At 53.2% G+C, this 18,621-nt stretch overlaps 1 protein-coding gene across 4 annotated transcripts; it reads right to left on the bottom strand.

The window, feature by feature from the left end:
• Positions 1 to 43: 43 nt before the first annotated feature.
• Positions 44 to 18,359, bottom strand: LOC105476888 (galectin-9B). 4 transcript variants are annotated; one of them, XM_011733195.2, is made up of 11 exons: positions 18,250 to 18,359; positions 11,026 to 11,117; positions 8,869 to 9,070; positions 7,313 to 7,423; positions 6,043 to 6,138; positions 4,323 to 4,358; positions 3,757 to 3,807; positions 3,081 to 3,122; positions 2,537 to 2,625; positions 2,223 to 2,385; positions 44 to 766 (listed from the first exon to the last, which is right to left on the bottom strand). In XM_011733195.2, exons 1-11 carry the CDS (start codon positions 18,286 to 18,288, stop codon positions 620 to 622), a joined length of 1,068 nt encoding a protein of 355 aa, XP_011731497.2. In that variant the 5' UTR covers positions 18,289 to 18,359; the 3' UTR covers positions 44 to 619. The 4 variants fall into 4 exon arrangements, with proteins under 4 accessions (XP_011731497.2, XP_011731517.2, XP_024647092.2 ...); XM_011733215.2 differs by lacking the exon at positions 6,043 to 6,138; XM_071082623.1 differs by lacking the exon at positions 3,081 to 3,122 and having other exon boundaries at positions 186 to 766; positions 18,250 to 18,354.
• Between the last annotated feature and the right edge of the window lie 262 nt (positions 18,360 to 18,621).

Consider the following 18,621-nt stretch of genomic DNA (forward strand, 5'->3'; position numbering starts at 1 on the left):
AAATGTCTCCAAATGAATTAAAGAAGCCACGGTCAACCCACATAAATGTGCCAACAAGCATTTTCATTTCTTTATTTTAAGGACACTGGGAAAGGAGCCAGTCCCCTGAAGAGAACACTCTGGTCAGTTGGTGGAGGCCAGTGGGATGCCATCAGGCCTGCTTTCCAGGAGGGGGTGAAGGGTTGGTGCAGGGTGCAAGGTGACAGTGAGGTTAAAGGTCAGAGAGGAGGGGCTGAGGAGGCCACCTCCCACCAGGAGTAGACAGCTGGTGGCTTGGGACTGGGGTGGAGCCGCGTGGGGGATGGGAGGGGACTGAGCATGGGCCTTCATCTTCACTGCCCACTCCTCCCTCTCCCTGGCTGTGCCTGCCTCCTGGGATGGTAGGATTTGGGCAGCTGGAGCCCCAGGTGCTGCCGCGGCTGAGGAAGGCAATCCCGGTCAGCTGCCTTCTCCGTTCCAGGGTGGCCGTAGCCAGAAGCAGGACCAGACGAGGACATGGCCTCTGCATTAAAGCCCAGATCCCAGGGAGGGTTGGAAAGGCTGGGCCTGGGACGTGGGGATGATGAGAAGACCCAGACTGCCCCCCACCCCAGCCCCGGCCCCAGGGCCAGGGAGCCGCCTATGTCTGCACGTGGGTCAGCTGGATGTCGCCCCCCACTTCCAGTTTGTTGATGGCGGGCAGGTTCCTCAGGCGATGGTAATATTCAAACAGGTGCTGACCATCCACGGCCACCTTGAGGCAGTGCGCATCACACAAGATCCACACCTGTGCAGAGATCATGCCGTTTGCACTACACTTGGAAAGTCCTCCACTCACACTGCAGCCCCCTGTCTCCCTCCCTCCTTCCCTCCCTCCCTCCTTCCCTCCTCAGACGTTAATAAGCCCCTCACCTGCGCTCCATCCCCACTGAGTGACGACGCTTCACTAAACAGGCTGTGCGTGCTCCTTCCCTTGTACTGTTCCCTGGCCTACAATACTGTTCCCACCCCATCAGGGACAGGAGCGGTGGCCTGTGCTGTCTGCATCCCTCGGGCCCAGCACACAGGAGTGCTCTGGGCCTGGGCTCCTGCAGCATCAGCCTCCTAACTGGTCTTTTCCACCCCAATGCCTTCTCCATGAGGCAGTCAGCGTACAAATGTTAAAACCTCCTTCCCTTCGCAATAGCTAACACTCCTATCACACACGCCATGTGCCAGGCACTGTCCTACGCATGCTATAGATACTGTCTCATTCCATTCTTACAACTCTAGGAGACTCATATGATTATCAACTCCATTTTGTAGATGAGGAAAGTGAAGCACAGAGTAGTTAAGTCACTTGCCCGAGGTCACACAGCTGTCCACAAATCAAAGAATGTTGCTCCCTGGCTTGAAACACTCCTGTGTGGCTTTTCACTGTGTTAAAATCCAAGCTCCTTTCCATGGCTGCAAAGCCCTACATCAGCCATTTTCAACTCTGATTGCAGAGTATAATCACTTAAGGCATATTTTAAAAATGCGAATGCTCAGCTGACCGCCTCGCTGGCCTGGGCTGGGGCCCCAGCGCTGATATTTCCTTTGTAAGCTCCCTGGGTGGTTTGAATGTGTAGTCAGGGCGGACACGCCTGCCTGCTGTTCCTGGACAGGCCACACCCGTGCCTCTGCACGTTGGCCCTCGCTGCCCCTCCCAGGCTCGCTCTATCTCATCGCTCTGTTTTGCTTTGTGCGTGGCACTGTCGTTATCTGTGACAATCTGTCCATGCTTTACTTTCCTTGTTCCTTCCCCACCTAAACTGTAAACCCCCCGGAGGCAGGACCCGGTCTGCCTGCTTCATGACTGCGCCCCCAGCACGCCGGCTGCTTCCTGCACAAAGCGGGCCACAGGAAAATCATTGTTGAATGAATAAGTGAAGAAATGAAAAACACCTCCTTCTTGGATCTGATTTGACACTTACTGGCTGTGTGACCACAAGCAAGTAACCTGCACTTGTGAGTTTCTTTCCTCATCTGAAAAAGCAGATCCCAACACTTCCTTCATGTGGGATAGTAATAATAATAATAATAATGATAATAATAATAATAATAATAATAATAATAATAATTTGTTGGCCACCTTCTCTTCTTCTGGGCCCTCATCCCAGAGGCATCAGCCCCCATCCTGTTCAAGGCACCCCAGACCTCCTTTACCCCTCCCCCTGTGCACCCGTAGGAGCCCCTCCGAGCTCCAGACTGCGGTGCCTCACCGAGAAGCTCTGGCCTCGGACGAAGGGCATTTTTCGGGGCAGACTTCGCTCCTCAGACCCCCAACAGTTGTTGATCTGGGTGTTGCGGACCACAGCGTTCTCATCAAAACGGGGGTTCAGGTGGAAGGCGATGTGGCTCCCAGAGCACAGGTTGATGTGGAACCTGGGGTGGGCGGCCCACCTGAAGCTTTGTCCTCTGAGTTCTGAGCCCCATTTCCTCCCTGTCATCTGCAGCCTGCCCGAAGCCAGGGGAATGGCTGGAATGACCTTGAAGGGCTCTCTCTTCCCAGAGGTCACTGGAGCCCTTGCCTTACCTCTGAGCACTGGGCAGGACAGTGCCCGACAGGGTGATGGACTTGGATGGATACAGTCCTCCCGGAATGGTGGTGACAAAAGGCATTGGCTGTGGGAAGAAGGGGGACAGAGCAGCCAGTGGCAGCCAGGGCAGCTGCCACACGGAAGGGGAGGACTGTACCAGTTCCCATGACTCTGGGCTGTCAGCTGAGAGGAAGCCCGCAATAGCTTTACTTGGTTCCGTAAAAGCCAAAGGAAAACTTTCCAGTGCTCCTCAAATTCATGGGCTTAGATTAGTGTCACAAAAGGAACTTTGGCCAAACACAACAAGACTCGTGGGATGAAAAGGGAGGGCCATGCAATGTGCTCACATTGACATGACAGTTTTAAGGTTGAAAACTCCTCTCCACAGTCTTCTACTTCGCTGGGATGCTTTGAAGCCCTTCAGCTTACCAAAGGACCGCTTTTCATTTTTCAAGGCCAGTGGATACCCCTGCAGCGGCTCTTCACCCCCAGCCTGCCCACCACAAACAGAACCTCCGCCCTCCCTGAGAAGCCACTTACATAGGCGGGGTGGGGGTACATCACAGGTGGGAGGGCGGGAGTCTGTTGAAAAGAAACCAGGAAATTCAATGGGAGAGCACATGTGTGCACCAGCACTCACCCACGCGCACCCACGCATTCCAGAGGGGCCTCCACTGTGAGGCTGACCTCGTGAGGCTTTGGCCCTTGGACTCTCCCATCCACCTCCCTTTTCATGTTAGCCTTCCTGGAACTTCCTGCCGTGTTCCCGGACCCCACCACGGTCACCTGCCCCTCAACCTCTCCACAGGCAGCCCCACTAACGCTAAACTCCCGGCCTGATTTGCACCATCAGGAGAAGAGCTTAAGCCTTTGATCAGGAGTGACATCCGGGGAACGTAGGATGCAGGGCCAGGAACCTCACATCCGGGTGCTGGGGCCACTGCACTCCCCACTTGGTGACAGGTGGACCAGTTTCCCTCCCGGTCTCTAGGGGACCTGCCTTTTCCACCACTGGATAAATCCTGCTTCTTGCAGAATCTCTGCTGTCCCAAGAACAGCTTTAGCCACATGTCACCTGAGCCAAGGACTCAGCCCCAGATGTCCCCATCCTCCTTGCTAAACCGCTTTCTTCCTGACTCTAGGGCTCTAGGGAGTTTAGTTCTTGGTGAAGGAGGACACTGTGCAGCTGTGAACTGGCCAGAACTTGTAGACTTACAGAGAACATCTGTCCAGGGGCGCTCTGCACCATGTGGATGACTGTCTGGGTCTGGAGGAAAGAAACCAGGTCTCACCCAGGCTCTCCCATGTGAAGACCACCAGCTCCCACCAGAGGGCGCCACACGGCAGGCACCTCCAGGGGGCGTAATCAGCCCAATGGCCCCACAGACCCCACAGAGGGTGGGTCCAGCTGTTTCTTCTCTCAAGGGGATGAGGGAGGGCAAAGGTTAGAACCCTGGAGAAGACAGATGGGGACTCTGGTGGCTCCGGCCCATCTTTCCTCTCAGGGAAACGTCTCTCAGCCTAGCCTCCCTTTGCAGGTGGGAGAAGGGAATGTGGGTCACGGTCTTCCGTGGCTGCCCACAGGCTGGCAACTCAGGTTGTTTCATCACGGCCAGCCAACCACATCCAACCCCCCACCTCGCCAGGCCGGGCAGACGGTCAAGGGCCTGGCCTCTGCCCTCCCCACTCCCAATGGGAGAAGCCCAATGCCTGGCCCCGCCTCCTCCATGAGCCCAGAAGAGCCAAAATGAAGAGGATCCAAAAAGAAAGCAAGAGACTTACAATGGGAGCCGGGTTGGCAGGCCGCACGCCGGGAGGCTGGAGGGGTGAGGAGAGTCAGAACGGTGGTTATCGCGGGCACCAGAGAACGGGAAGAGACGATCGCAGAACTCCAGGGAGGCTCTTGTGCTCAGAAATGCCTCCCCAGACACACCCGCCTCCCTCTTGCTCCCAAGCAAGCCTTCCTGAGCCTGTGGCCCCCAGATATTTACCCCCAGGTGCACAGGGCTTTGGGGTTGGGGGGTAGGGTATCCCCATTGGTTCCTCCGGAGAGAGAGGAGGCTGGGTTTGATAGAGACCTCACTGCTTTCTGTAGCTCCCACAGCCAAGAGCGTTACTTCCAGTGCCATATCTCACCGGTAAGGTGAGAAGGGGTATTTGTTGAAGGCCTGCTGTGGGTCGATTCCTGGGCTTCAGTGCTTTCCAATGAGGGAAGCAGCCTCAGCTCCTGTGTTCCTGGTGAGGCAGTGAGGCTCAGAAAGATAAAGCAATTTGCCCAAGCTCACCCAGGTGGAAGGGACCAAATCCAAAACGGCAGCCAGTTCTGTCTGACTGTATCCAGCACACTTTCTATCCTCTCCAGCGCCAGGACCAGGGCCGAAGTTGGGCTGCCCTGCAAAAGTTCCCCGGGGCTCAACCAGTCCTGAAGTCAACGTGGCAGGAGGCAAGTGCCCTGTCTGTACCGTGATGGGCCATAGGAAGACTGTGTAGACAAAGCGCCCCTCCTCCCAGTCCCCACTGCTTGAGTGGCCAGAGGAAGGGCTGCTCGCCTACTTGTCCTGGATCCTGCCCCACCCAGTAGACTGTTCTTGCCCTGGCTGGTATCCCATTCTTCCTGGCTGTGCGAACCACATTCCACATTCATTCATTCACTGAGACCCTACTGAGTGCCAGGCACTCTGCAAATGAACAAGCCACGGTCCTAGCCCTCTGAGGCCTCATGGGCATAGGGAGATGGGGTGAAGTGACAGACACAGACACGCAAACACAGTTACAATGGGGTGCTGTGAACTGGCATGGCACAGATATGTACAGACTCCATGGGGACATGGCGGGAGCGTCCAACAATATTCTGGGCAGGGAGGACTCCCAGAGGAGAGACACTTAGGCAGAGCATGGAAGGGCAATTAGGCGTGTGATGGGGGCAGGTTGGCAGAGGGTGCTTCCGGGACCAGGGACAGCATATGCAAAAGCATGGTGGCCCGAGAGGGCCTCGCGTGAGCCGTGGAGGCTGCGTGAGCTTTGTGGGTTGGGGGTGAGGCAGGGAGGTTGACTGGGGCCAGACTCGGGAGGAATCTGTATGCCCTGCTGGGGAATTTGGGCTTTATTTGAAGGACTTGGGGCTGTTAAGATTTTTAAGCAGGGAGAGGGTGTGATCAGATTTGCTTATAAGAAGGTCATTGCAGCAGTGGTTGGGTGTGGGGGGTGGGGAACTGGACCCCTGTCGTCATGGTGAGGAATCCCAGAGGCCTGGGCCACGTTGGTGACTTTGGGAGGGAGATACATTGGTGCCTTGGAGAGACATAAAGAAGGGGGAGTGAAGAATCCAGGGTGACTCCCAGGGCCCCAGCTCTGGGTGCCCAGCGGACAGAGACAGGGAACTCTTGAGTGGGCACGATGGTGCCCGTAGGCCCTGGTGTCCTGCTGGCTGGGGCTGGCCTCTCAGACCCTGGGTCCTTCCTGCTGTCTGCTCAGCCACCCAGGGCCTCTGTGTTGAACTCACTTTTTGTCTGCGCCCCCTGGGCCTGGGTGGGAAACAGACAGGCTGGGAGAACGGCACCATGGAGAAGGCGGGCTGAACAGGGACTGTGCGGGGGTTCTGTTAAAACAAAAGGCACCGGCTGGTGAGGAAAAGCATTAATAGAGCCAAGGAGAAGCTGAAAGGCAGAGGCAGGGGCAAGAGGGAGAGACCAGGCAGGCAGGGGGATGTGGCAAGGGGGTTAGGGCCATGCCGAGGCGGGAGGGGAAAGGGCCAGGCTCCCGTGAGCAGCACAGGGGGGCAGTCTCCCTCCAGCTCTTCCCTCCCACCAGTAAGGGAGAAAGTCAGGGAAGGAGGGAATGAGAGATGAAGACCAAAGGGTGAGGAGCCCAGATTTGCTGAGGGCCTAGTGCACACTTCGCTCATCTCAGGGAGCTCCCTTGAATGCCAAAAGGGTAACAGCAGCTCCCATCCAGCTGCTGGTGCCCTGTGGGAATGTGGGCCCAGCATACCCTCATCTTCCCGTTTTTCATGTGGTATTGGTATCTCCTGACCTTCTTTAGTTTTATTTATTTTATTTTGTTATTCAAACTAGAAGTTTTTAGAGATGGGGTCTTGCTGTGTTGCCCAGGCAGAACTAATTCCTGGGCTCAAGCGATTCTCCCGCCTCAGCCTCTTGGGTAGCCAGGATTGCAGACCTCCACCACCGTACCCGGCTCTCCTGACCTTTCAGATGTTGGCAACACATTCAAAGTCTTTAAAACACAGAGGTCAAACAGACCCTGGTGTGGGCCCAGGGGGCCATTGTGTGACCTCTGATATCTGTCTCCTCACTGAACCACACAACCACCCACGGGGGGCAGGCAATGACCATGCTCATTCTACAGATGAGGAAACCAAGGCTGAGAGAGGCAAAGTCGCTTGTCTAAGATCCCACAGAGGATGAATGGCAGAGCTGGGAATCTGAACTGGATTCAGTTTGGTTCCTGAGCCTGGGCTCTTTCTAGAACAACATGGCCTCCTTACCAGGGTGGAAATCAAGGGGTGAGGAGAAAGGGGTAGCCGAGGAGCCTGGGAGACCAAGGCAGATGTTCTGGACAGAGACAGTGACACAGAGGAGGGGCCGAGTGACAGAGGAGAAGGGGCGGGCAGGCACTGGGACAGGGAAGCAGAGGTTGTCCCCAGAGTCACCTGGGTAGGAGACTGGCTTGGGTCCACCCAGCAGGGCCTAGGCACAGCTACGCTGGGCCCTGCATCCCAGCCCCGGGGACCGGTGCCAGGTGGACAGTCTGACCTGGAAGCTGATGTAGGACAGCTGCACAGCGCCATTGACGGAGATGGTGTCCACACGGTGGAAGGGCACGCGGTGGAAGTACTGCACGAAGAGGCTCCCGTTCACCATCACCTGCCACAGGAGAGCACGTGTTCCGGGGCAGGCGCCCCAGACCGGGATGGGGACCCCCCCTGCATTCCTGGACCCTCCTTCTAGAAAATGAAGACCTGAGTCTGGGCCTCACTGTGGGGCCAGTTACAGGAACGTGTGTGACCCGAAGGGCATCAACCCGAGTCTCTACTGGGCTCCAGTGGTTGGGTTTTCATTCTTCTGGTCGTTTACTGCAGTAGGTTTGTCTTTCTAGTCTTAGCTCACCTGGGGCTTCATTTATTTATGATTTATCCTTCAACTTTTTCTTTTTTTTTTTTTTTTGAGACAGAATGTCACTCTGTCACCCAGGCTAGAGTGCAGTGGTTCAAGTAATTCTCCTGCCTCAGCCTCCCGAGTAGCTGGGATTACAGGCGCCCACCACCATGCCCAGCTAATTTTTGTATTTTTAGTAGAGACAGGGTTTCACCATGTTGGCCAGGATGGTCTTGAACTCCTGACCTCAAGTGATCCATCCTCCTCAGGCTCCCAAAGTGCTTGGATCATAGGGGTGAGCTGCCATGCCCAGCCCCTTCAACTTTTATTTTAAGTTCCAGGGTACGAGTATAGGATATGCAGGTTTGCTAACTAGGTAAACGGGTGCCATGGTGGTTGGCTGCACAGATCAACCCATCACCTAGGTATCAAGCCCAGCATCCGTTAGCTAATCTTCCTGATACTCTCCTTCCCTGACCAGGCCCCAGTGTGTGTTGTTTCCCCCGTTGTGTCCATGTGTTCTCGTCATTCAGCTCCTACTTATCAGTGAGAACATGCGGTGTTTGGTTTTCTGCTCCTGCAATGGCTTCCAGCTCCTTCCATGTTCCTGCAAAGGACATGATCTCATTCCTTTTTTTGACTGCAGGGGTATTATTGAAATGTGCATAAAATACTCATGGGGAACAGAGGAGAAGTGACCTCAGGTTGCATCCTGAGTGGATGGGAACATCCTTATCTCAGATAAGCATACTCAGACTGACTGACCCACCAGCTTCTCAAGCCCAGAGACCTACTCTGCTTGCAAAGGTAATTTGCAATGTGCTTACAAAACTATACCCTTAATAGACCCTGGATAAAGGCTGGAACAATGTCGCTGAAAAATAAATGTTACCAGGGATCTGGAGAGGAGGAATGGTGACAGCAGAGGAATGGAATGAGCTTGGAATTCAAAGACACACAACACCAAACAACAACGTGATGACTCCCATAGTTCTTATTTTCAGAGTAAAAGAAGCAGCAGGCGCACCTGTAGATTCAGGTGAAGGTGCAGAAGGAGACTACGCAGCCATGGGTAACACCTTACAAGGAAATGGTCGTGTTATCTGTGTAGTGGTGCCACTCTGGCTGAATGTCAAAGTGATTACTTAAAGGTCATTCACCTGATAGGGCTGGGAGTCCTGTGGGTGAGAGGTGGGGAGGGGATTCCTGCTCACCTTGAAATCCGAGCTCTGCACCAGGAAGCAGAGGTCAAAGGGCATCCCCTTCTGGAGGGGCATGTGCATCTTCCTCTCCTCGGGCCCCCATCTTCTTTTCTGCCTCGTGTTGCACACCACGTACCCTCCGTCTTCAAACCGAGGGTTGAAGTGGAAGGCAATGTCGTTTCCACTGAAGCCGGTCTGAAAGTCCACAGCAAACCTAGACCCAGGGAAAGCAAATAGTCTTCTGTGGCATGGTTTATTGCCAGGGATAGGCACAGGAGGGCCTCGGCGCCTCTGCCCTGCGTTTGTCTGGGATCTTGCATAGAACCTGCCTGGCAGAGACTGCTTGGTTGGCATCCTTTTTGTTTCTCTAATTTGGATCCAATGTGTTTTTGTGCAATTATTGCATTTTGCCTTTACAGCATGATTTTCTAAAAATAAGTAGAAAATGGCTAAGGAAAAGTGCTGGCATGAGCAAACAAGAAGCATAGGTCTTGGAAAGTGATTACCAGTTGGTACCAAAGATGGAAGTTGTTAAGCACACCTAGAAGAGACAGCCTTCCGTGCCAGTGGACACTTGTTGGAGGCCAGCACTTGCCTGACTAAGTGGAAAAGAAGAGAACAAATGTAAAGAGCATGTGAAATTGGGTCCGGGCGCAGTGGCTTACGCCTGTAATCACCACACTTTGGGAGGCTGAGGCAGGCAGATCACTTGAGCCCAGGAGTGGAAGACCAGCCTGAGCAACAGAGTGAGATCTCATCTCTACTTAAAAAAAAATATATAAAATATATATATATAACATTAGCTAGGCATCATGATGCATGCCTATAGTCCCAGCTGCTTGGGGCGCTGAGATGCGAGGATCTCTTGAGCCCAGGAATTCGAGGCTGCAGTGAGCTATGATCGTACCACTGCACTCCAGCCTGGGTGAAAGAAAAGAGTCCTTGTCTCAAAAGAAAACAATTAATTAATTAAATGAATAAATGGAGAAGATTGCATTAGAAATATCTCTGCATGTATTTTTCCTTTGGAGTCCTTCAGCTTCACCCCTGTAGTCCTTTGGAAATTCCTGCCCCAAGGAAGGGAGAGGCAGAAAGCTCCTGAGAGGAGAGCGCCCTCTGAGGTAGGATCTGTCTCTGTTCCACAGGATGGGAGTGGGAAGCCCTCCTGGTGCTGGGAGGTGGGGGAGGCGGAGGGAGAGGGAGAGAGGAAGGGGTGGAAGATCAGAGGTATGGTCCTGATTCCCCTTGTTGCAGGGTTCATGGGGATCGGGGTCTCCCTGCCCTTGGCATCTCCTGGGGGCGCTGCAGGCTCTCAGAGAAGTCCCACAGCAGCATGGCAATGGCAGAGGAGGTCACCAAGAATCTAGGTGGCCGAGCTGAGGTTGAACTGGGATCTGTGAGGCCCAGAAGGTCTTAAGGAGAGGTCCCCTGGGACCTCGGAGAGCGAGCCATGAGACCAGAGGCTCTTCTGTGGGCCCCGCAGACTTCAGCAGGCAGCCACCCGTGGTCTCCCACCAAGACAGGAGAGAGCTGCACACCCCTGTGCCCCCTGGTCGGGGTTCCTCGGCAGGGGTCAGCCAGGCCTGCGTGAGGGTCTAGAGCCCTCCCAGCCCCTGAGAAGCCATGTGAGCTCCTCTCTGTTCCCAGACAGCCCACCTTGGGAGGGAGGAGGGGGTGGGAAACTGCCCTGATACAATGTTAGTATTTTGAATTGACTTAGTAGTTTCCAGAAAAGGCCTTGAAATCAAAAGAGACCAAATTTCTTTGAATGTCAGTTTTCAGTATTTTCACGTTAGCAGAAGGAGAGCTTCAGAGTGGATGAGAGCAGTATGGGAAATGGAAGAGGTTTGATTTTTGTAACTCTTAGTCACAGTGTGCAAGGTTCAACCTAGAACATAATCCTCCAACTCTGACCATCCCACTCCCTCCTTAGACCGCCAGCTCCCAGGGCCCCATTCATCCTGGAGTCCAGGTTAATGGCACCCCTGGCTGCAGGTTGTGCCTGCGGAGTGGTGCCCGGCAGCATGGGTTAGGGACGCATTGGGCCTCCCCTGAGCCAGGCACGTGAGCTTGGATGTTGTTGTCTGAACAAACCCAGGCTCACAGGCCCAGTGGTTTACTAAGGGACGAGGCTGGAGTGAAACGTTTCCATCCATTACACACACACACCTGCTTCCACTGGAGCTGAGAACAGTCCCATTGACAGTGATCTGAAGTCCGTCCTGGAGACCCCCTTGGATAGTCCCAGAAAAGGGGACGGCCTGCAGGGAGAAGGTGTGGGGCCATCAGTCAGGTGGCCGGCCTCCCATTTTCTCCCCTCCAGCGCTAGTCAGTGGCCGGCCTGGGTGTGACAGCGCCATGCAAGGGGATGGGGTGCGGCTATGACCAGTATATACGGAGTCTCACCCCCAGGGGTCTTAGGGTCCTGTGTGGAGGCAGACACAAATCCAATTAGTTACTCAGACAGTCTAAGCTTGTGATAAGGAGAAGCCTGGCCCTGAGAGGACGCGACAGGGAGCTGAGCTTGTGTGAGAGTCTGAGAGGCGGTGGAGGCTGCATCAGGAACGCACCAGGCTGAAGGCCTTCCTTCCAGGCAGGGAAGAGGCAGGCGGACACCCCGGGCTGGTAAGGAACTAGGTAGTAATGGGGGCTGCCGGACCTCCTGCCAAGCTCCCAGCAAAGTGCCCAGGGCCTTGGCTGGGGACTCAGGAGGCTCAAGGGGCCAAAGGGACCCATCAAGGGTCCGCAGGTTCCACCGAGAGGGTCACCTGAGAGGGACAAGAAGAAGGCATGTCCCTCTCCCCACCACCACCATATAACGATGGCCACCATCACCTTTGCCCTCCTGGCCACCTTCAGCAGAGTCTGTTCCCAGATGCCCTCTGCAGCCATGGGGCAGCCGCCTCCTCTACTTCTGCCCCCGGGCTCCCCATTCCTTCCCTCAGGCCCTCAGCAGTCCCAAGCTCTAGTGTAGTTTCCCCACCCATCCCAGGCCCCACGGGCTACCACTTTGTCAAATTCTCTCTTCCGGGGTTCTTTAAAGGAGCGATGGGCCATGGTGAGGATGCATCGCTTCAGAGTCAGGTCTGAATCCTAGCTCTGCTGCTCATGACCTGAGTGGCCTTGGGAAGCCTACTTCACCTGTCTTTGCCTCAGTTTCCTCATCTGTAAAATGGGAAGGTGTTTCTCCTACTGCATGTGACTGATGATTTCATGAGAAAAGGCCTGTGATGGAAGAGACTGGCACATAGGAGATGCTTCTCCACTGTCACCCACCCCCCACCTTGATCTCTCTGAGCAAAATTCACAAACTGGTACTTCCAGTTTTCAAAGTTTATTCCGAAATGCCTCATATCCAGTGTGGTTCTATAACCCGCATTAAAGCACAGTTCTATCTCCTGGCTGATTTTCACATTCTTCAAGTTTTTAATGTCTTCTCTAATATCTCCTTTAGGTCAATTTCCTACCCAAATTAAATGCCTAAAGGAGCCAGGCAGGTGACGTGTTATGAGTCAGATGGCCAGGTAGGGAGTGGTGGGGACTGTGGCAAAGTAGACGTCACACCCCTCGCCTGAAAAGTCAACATCTTTTCAGCGCTACTTCATCTTACTCAGCGCTAACCAATGATTATCATCCGGGCCCAGGATTGGCAGAGCTTCCAAATTTTTAAGAGAAGACAGAAACCTGGATTTTTTTTTTTTTTTTGTAAAACTTTCTAATTTCTTGGGGGAAAATTTTTGTCAAAAAGGATTATGTAAAAGTTCCTGGCTGGGCACAGTGACTCACATCCATAATCCCAAGGCAAAACAATCATTTGAGCCCAGGAGTTTGAGGCCAGCCTGGGCAACATAGTGGGACCCCCATCTCTACAAAAATTTAAAAATTTAGCCAGATGTGGTGGTGAACACCTTTAACCACAGTTACTTGGGAGGCTGAGGTGGGAGGATCACTTGAGCCTGGGAGGTCGAGGCTGCAGTGAACCACGATTGCACCACTGCACTCCAGCCTGCGCAACAAAGGGAGACCCTGTCTCAAATGAAACTCCCCAAATTCCCATATTATAGAGATACACAATGAAATATTTGCAACGGAATGGTATCTCTGGATTTGCTTCCACATATCTGAAGGTGGGAAGGGAAGTAAGTGAGGGAGGGTATAGGATGAAGCAAGATAGGCCTGAGTTGATCGTTGTTGGAGCAGAGTGATGGGTGTGTGTTGTTGATGGTACAATTCCCTCTGCATGTTTGAATTTCCTATAATAACAAGTTAGAAGAAACACTGTGAAGGCCAAACAGAAAACACCCACCAGCCAAATTCAGCCTACGGGCCACTGCTTTCTGGTCTGTATTGTTGAGTTGTGTGACCACACAGAACCCTGGGAAACCCGTCCTAGCTCAGTGTACACACCTGGCTCCGTGAAGGCCCCAGGAAATCTGGGATCTGACTCAGACAGACTCTGCTCCCCATGGATTTGAGGGGGTGTCTTTTGTTGCCCCTCAGGTCAGCTCTGAACTCTGCCATTAAGTACTTTAGTGACCTCAAGCAAAGCACAGCTTCTCTGTGTCTCTGACTTCTCTTTCTTGTCCCTGTCTACACCCGCAGTGTGGGGGAAGGAGAGTCAGCCTGATCTAGTTATGGACCAGCATGACCTAGGATCGGGAAGTCTGTTGTCCCTGAAACATGTCTGTGGAACATTTTTCCCCTTGCCTGTTTGTGGAGGCCTGTGATTCTCTCCAGAGCCTTTCATACCATCATGAGAGACAACGCTGGAAATACACACCCTCCTGGGAAGCATGCGGCCTCCACTCAAGCGTATTCACACCACAGCGTCTAGAATTGAAGGCAGAGCGTGATGGACACGGGCTCACAAGTACACACAAGGCTTAACTAAGGAAGCCAGGAGGGAGAAAGAGCAAGTACAGATCATGGGGGCGGTACAGGGCAGGTTAATCTCCAAGGCAACAAGTTGCCCAAAAAAGTTCTGTGAGGTTTCAAAATGTCTTAAATGGCACCCCCAAATTCTGAAAAACAAGACTTTTTTAAAATTTTATTTTATTTTGAGATGGTTCTCACTCTATTGCCCAGGCTGGAGTGCGGTGAGGGGTGTGATCACGGTTCACTGCAGCCTCTGCCTCCTGTGCTCAAGTGATCCTCCCACCTCAGCCACCCAAATACGTGAGACCAAATAAGTACATGCCACCATGCCATGCCCCACTAATTTTCAAATTTTTGTGAAAAGAGCGGATCTCGATATGTTACCAGGGCTGGTCTTGAACACCTGGTCTCAAGTGAACCTTCTGTTTGGCCTCCCAAAGGGCCAGGATTTTCAGGCATGAACCACCATGCCTGGCCTGAAAAATGAGATTTTAAATTGAATATTATCCTACAAACAATGTTATTCATTGCAACATTATAACACAAAGGATTATGAAGCAAAGCATTGGAAAGAGCCAAAAAGCCTTTCAACAGTAAAAAGGTGAAATAAATTGGGGTATTTTCATATAATATAACAGGTTCTGTGTAGCCTTCAAAAGAAAAGAAAAAAAAAGAGGACAGAAAAGAAAAAGAAAAAGAGGAAAACTGAGCACCGATATGGAATGATGCCATTTGTATAAAAAGTGGGTGGGGGAAGGCTATGGACTTGGATTTATTTATTTATAGATAAAATATCTCTGGAAGATTTTACAAGAAACTTGTAACACTGGTTATCAGTGGGCCTCCCCCGAGAAACATCCCCATTTGAATCCCCGGAAACTGTGAATATGTTGTAGAAGGACCTTTGCAGATGTGATTAAATTAATAATTTTGACATGGGGAGATTGTCCTGATTTTACAGGTGGTCCCAATGTAATCACAAAGGTCCTATAAAAAGGAGCAGGAGGATCAAAGTCAGAGGTAGGAGATGTGACAACAGAAGCAAGAAGCTGGTATTGGGGTTTTTTTTGTTTGTTTGTTTTGTGTTTTTTTTTTTGAGACAGGATCTCATTCTGTTATGCAGGCTGGAGTGCAGTGGTTTTTTTTTTGTTTGTTTGTTTTGTGTTTTTTTTTTTGAGACAGGATCTCATTCTGTTATGCAGGCTGGATTGCAGTGCATTCTGTTATGCAGGCTGGAGTGCAAAGTCAGAGGTAGGAGATGTGACAACAGAAGCAAGAAGCTGGTTTTGGGTTTTTTTTGTTTGTTTGTTTTGTGTTTTTTTTTTTTTTGAGACAGGATCTCATTCTGTTATGCAGGCTGGAGTACAGTGGCTGGTCTCAGCTCACTGTAGCCTCCACTTCCCCAGGCTCACATGATCCTCCCACCTCAGCCTCCCAGGTAGCTGGGACTACAGGCATGCACCACCACGCCTGGCTAATTTTTGTCTATTCTTTGTAGAGTCATGGTCTCACTTTGCTGCCCAGGCTGGTCTCCAGGTCCTGGGCTAGAGATCCTCCTGCCTCGGCTTCCCAAAGTACTGGGATTACAGGCATGAGCCACTGCGCCTGGACAAAGCTCCTGGTTTTAAAGATGGCAGAAGGGGCCATAAGCCAAGGCATGCAGGCAGCCTCTAGAAGCTGGAAAAGGAAAAGAAACAGATTCTCCCCTGGAGCCTCCGGAAGGAAACAACCTTGCTGACACGCTGATTTTAACATCTGACCTCCAGAATCATTAAGAGTATAAATTTGTTGTTTTAAGATTGGCCAGCCAAGGCTGCTGTGGAATTTAGATCTGTGTGTCCAGGAAACCCAGGAAAACAACTGGACCTTCTTTTGTTCCATAGGGTGCAGGAGGATGGATTTTCACACTGGATTTATGGTCCCACAGGCCTGGGCTCGCCTCCCAGCTCTGTACACTGGCAATTCTGACATTGGCCAAGTCGCTTAACCTGCCTGTGCCCCAGTTCCCTCCTCTGAATGGTAGGACAGTAACACTACCTGGCAGAGTTCTGAGAGGACTGGGTGCGATGCCGTGTGCTGAGCCCCGGCTCGTGCCAGCCTTTAACAGTGCAGCTCTTTGCATGGAATGAATCGATTCCTCTGCTGAGTCGGAACTTGCTCTCTGTTCCTGGTTGTGCCCAGAGACCGGGGACTTTCCCTCTTCTTCTTATCTGGAAGTCTAGAAAGCAGAACTGAGTCCTGTGGACCAGAATGTGGGCAGCTTTGTTCTGTACTCTGCATCACCAGAGGACACCCAGGCTCGGCCCTGCCAGTAGGGAGCTCAGCCTGGCTGGCCAAGACTGCCCGCCAGCAGGAGCCAGTACGTGGCTGTTAGCGAAGGTGCCCTGTGGTCTCAAAGGCTCCACTGTCCTGCTGGCCACCTTTCATGACTCTTTGATTTTAGCCTTCTGACCTCCAACACTGTAAGAACAAATGTGTTGTTTTGAGGTTGGCCAGCTAAGGCAGCTGTGGCATCTGGATCCATGTGTGTCCGTGAGGGCTCTGGGCGCGACCAGGAACATTTATCCTCACGGCAACCCCGGCCACTTTTACAGATGAGGAAACTGAGGCACAGAAAAGTTCAGTCACTTGCCTAAAGCTACACAGCTGGTCAGCAACAGAGCTGGGATTTGAACCCCAGCACCCACACTTCTAACCACCACACAGGCTTCCTCTCATGAGGAAGCTGGGAACGTCCTTATTCCTGGCTCTCCCAGTGCTTCCTGGGCCACACAGCAGGTGGTTCCAGCTTCCCCACGGCCCTCCAAAGAGGCTGAGCTACATGAGACCAGAAAAGAAGTGGGAGTGAGGCTTCCAAGCCAGGCCCTCATTGGCACTCAGCCCTCCTCAGCAGGACAGCGAACCCCGTGACCTTCCCCCACTGTCGGCACGTGGAGGAAGCGTGGCTCCGATTGCCAGAGGGGTCACCGAGTGAGGCTTAAGTGTCCTAACCCAGGGGAGCCCTGTGGGGTAGAGGGGTGCTCTGGACACCCACGGGGGCTGCACTGACCGTCTTTCTTGTCTGGGCTCCAAGGCCCTGCTTTAACTCTCGGAAACTCTCTGATGTCCATAGGAGGATTTTCCTTCTGAATCCAAAGATTAGAAAGTAAAAACCAGTTACCAGAATGATATGTCAGAACCTGGAAGAAACTCTGGGATCCCCTCTCTGACAGAAAACCAGAGATGGGGTGACAAGTCCAAGGTGGCACACGCTGACCCTGAGGCCCGCGCAGCACCGGCAGCCTGTTCCGGCTTCCCCCACTCTCTCCGTGCAGGTCCTACCTCAGGGGCCTCCACAGGGTGGCTGAGGGGTCATTGGTGACAGCCAGGAGGAAACAGGCCTCCTTTCTCCACTCTTCCTCTGGAGTTTAGAAAGCAGAGCCGAGCCCTGCAGACCAGAACCTAGGCAGCCTCATTCTGGATTCAATGTCACCAGAGGGCACCCAAGCTCGACCCTGACCTCTGCTGAGGTGGGCCCTGGCAGCTTCCCTGCCCTCAGCACCCTGCCTCCCCACCCAGGAAGGGCCCATCAGCCCACCCTCTCCAGCCCCTCGGGAAGCTCTTTGCCAAGGCGGGGTGAGATCCAATGACAGGACCCGGCCCAGGACACAGTGACCCCTGAAGGTTCCTGGGCTCTTGGTGCTGCCACTCCCATCTGGGGACATTTGGCAACTGGCCTTCGCCTCCCTGAGCCTTGGATTTTTCGTGAATGAAGGGGACTCATAAATCTCACAGGCTTTCAGCAAGGCACCTGCAGCCCTCTGACCCCACACTGCAGGGACAGTCCTCGCCCCTCTCACCTCTGACACTGCCCCTCTGCGGATGCCCTCACATGCCCATGCCTGGTTAACTCTGCCTCACCCTTCAGAGCACAGACACCTCCTCAGGAGGCCTTCCCTGCTGCCCCCGGACTCCCAATAACACGAAACACTCCCAAAGCTCTGACAGTGTTCCAGGCACCATTCAAACACACTAGACACACTACCTCCTTAATCCATAGCCCAACCCTGGGAATGGGGGGCTCAAGTATTATTCCCACTTTACAGATATGGAAACTGAGGCCCAGAGACCACTAGCCAGTAAATGGTTGGACCCAGGGAGGCCATCTTCTCAGTAAGCACCCTTAACTACCATGCCGGGTAGTGTCCTTACTGTCCCAGAAAGAAGCATGCTTGCTTCCCCTTTACATGAACCATCCCACTCTACATGTCTTCCCCTGAGCACACAGGACAGGACGGGACAGCTCAGTCAACACTGTCAACCTCATGACTCGTGGGGACGAGCATCCCTCCAGGCATGAGCGAGCTCAGCGTGGCACAGGTGTGCTAGGATGACCTCCGCTGACATTTCTGCCCTGCTTGTGTTCTCTTTGGCTTGCCCCTACCCCTGTCCCCTGCCACCCAGCAGTTGCTTCCTCAGAGCCCCAAGGCTCTGTCCCCCTGGCTGAGGCAGCCCTGTGCCCACGGCCCCGGAACTCACTGGGTTCAGGTAGGGAGCCTGGGAACCGCTGAAGGCCATCTCTCCACCGCCTCTGTGGCCACCGCTGCCTTTCACACCTGCCAGGAAGTCCTTTGCAGTGGGAATGACTTGATGCAGAAATAGAAACCAAAGCAACTTGGCTGTTATTCAACAGGGAGGAGCCAGCAGCAAGAGGAAGCGGGTCCAGAGAGAGAAAGGTAGGGTGCTGGGTGAACTGCAGTGACGCTTACAGAGGGACGTGGGCACTCCCAGTCCCAGTGACCTTTCCCTCCTCCCTCTCCTGTGCTCAACCCGAGCCTGAAGCATATTTGGTTCATAGAGGTCTACAGTGCTTGACCACACTGACATGACAGCGAGTTGCCAGATGACACT

The sequence above is a fragment of the Macaca nemestrina genome, chromosome 17 (assembly GCF_043159975.1).
Source record: "Macaca nemestrina isolate mMacNem1 chromosome 17, mMacNem.hap1, whole genome shotgun sequence".
Taxonomy (NCBI): Eukaryota; Metazoa; Chordata; class Mammalia; order Primates; family Cercopithecidae; genus Macaca; species Macaca nemestrina.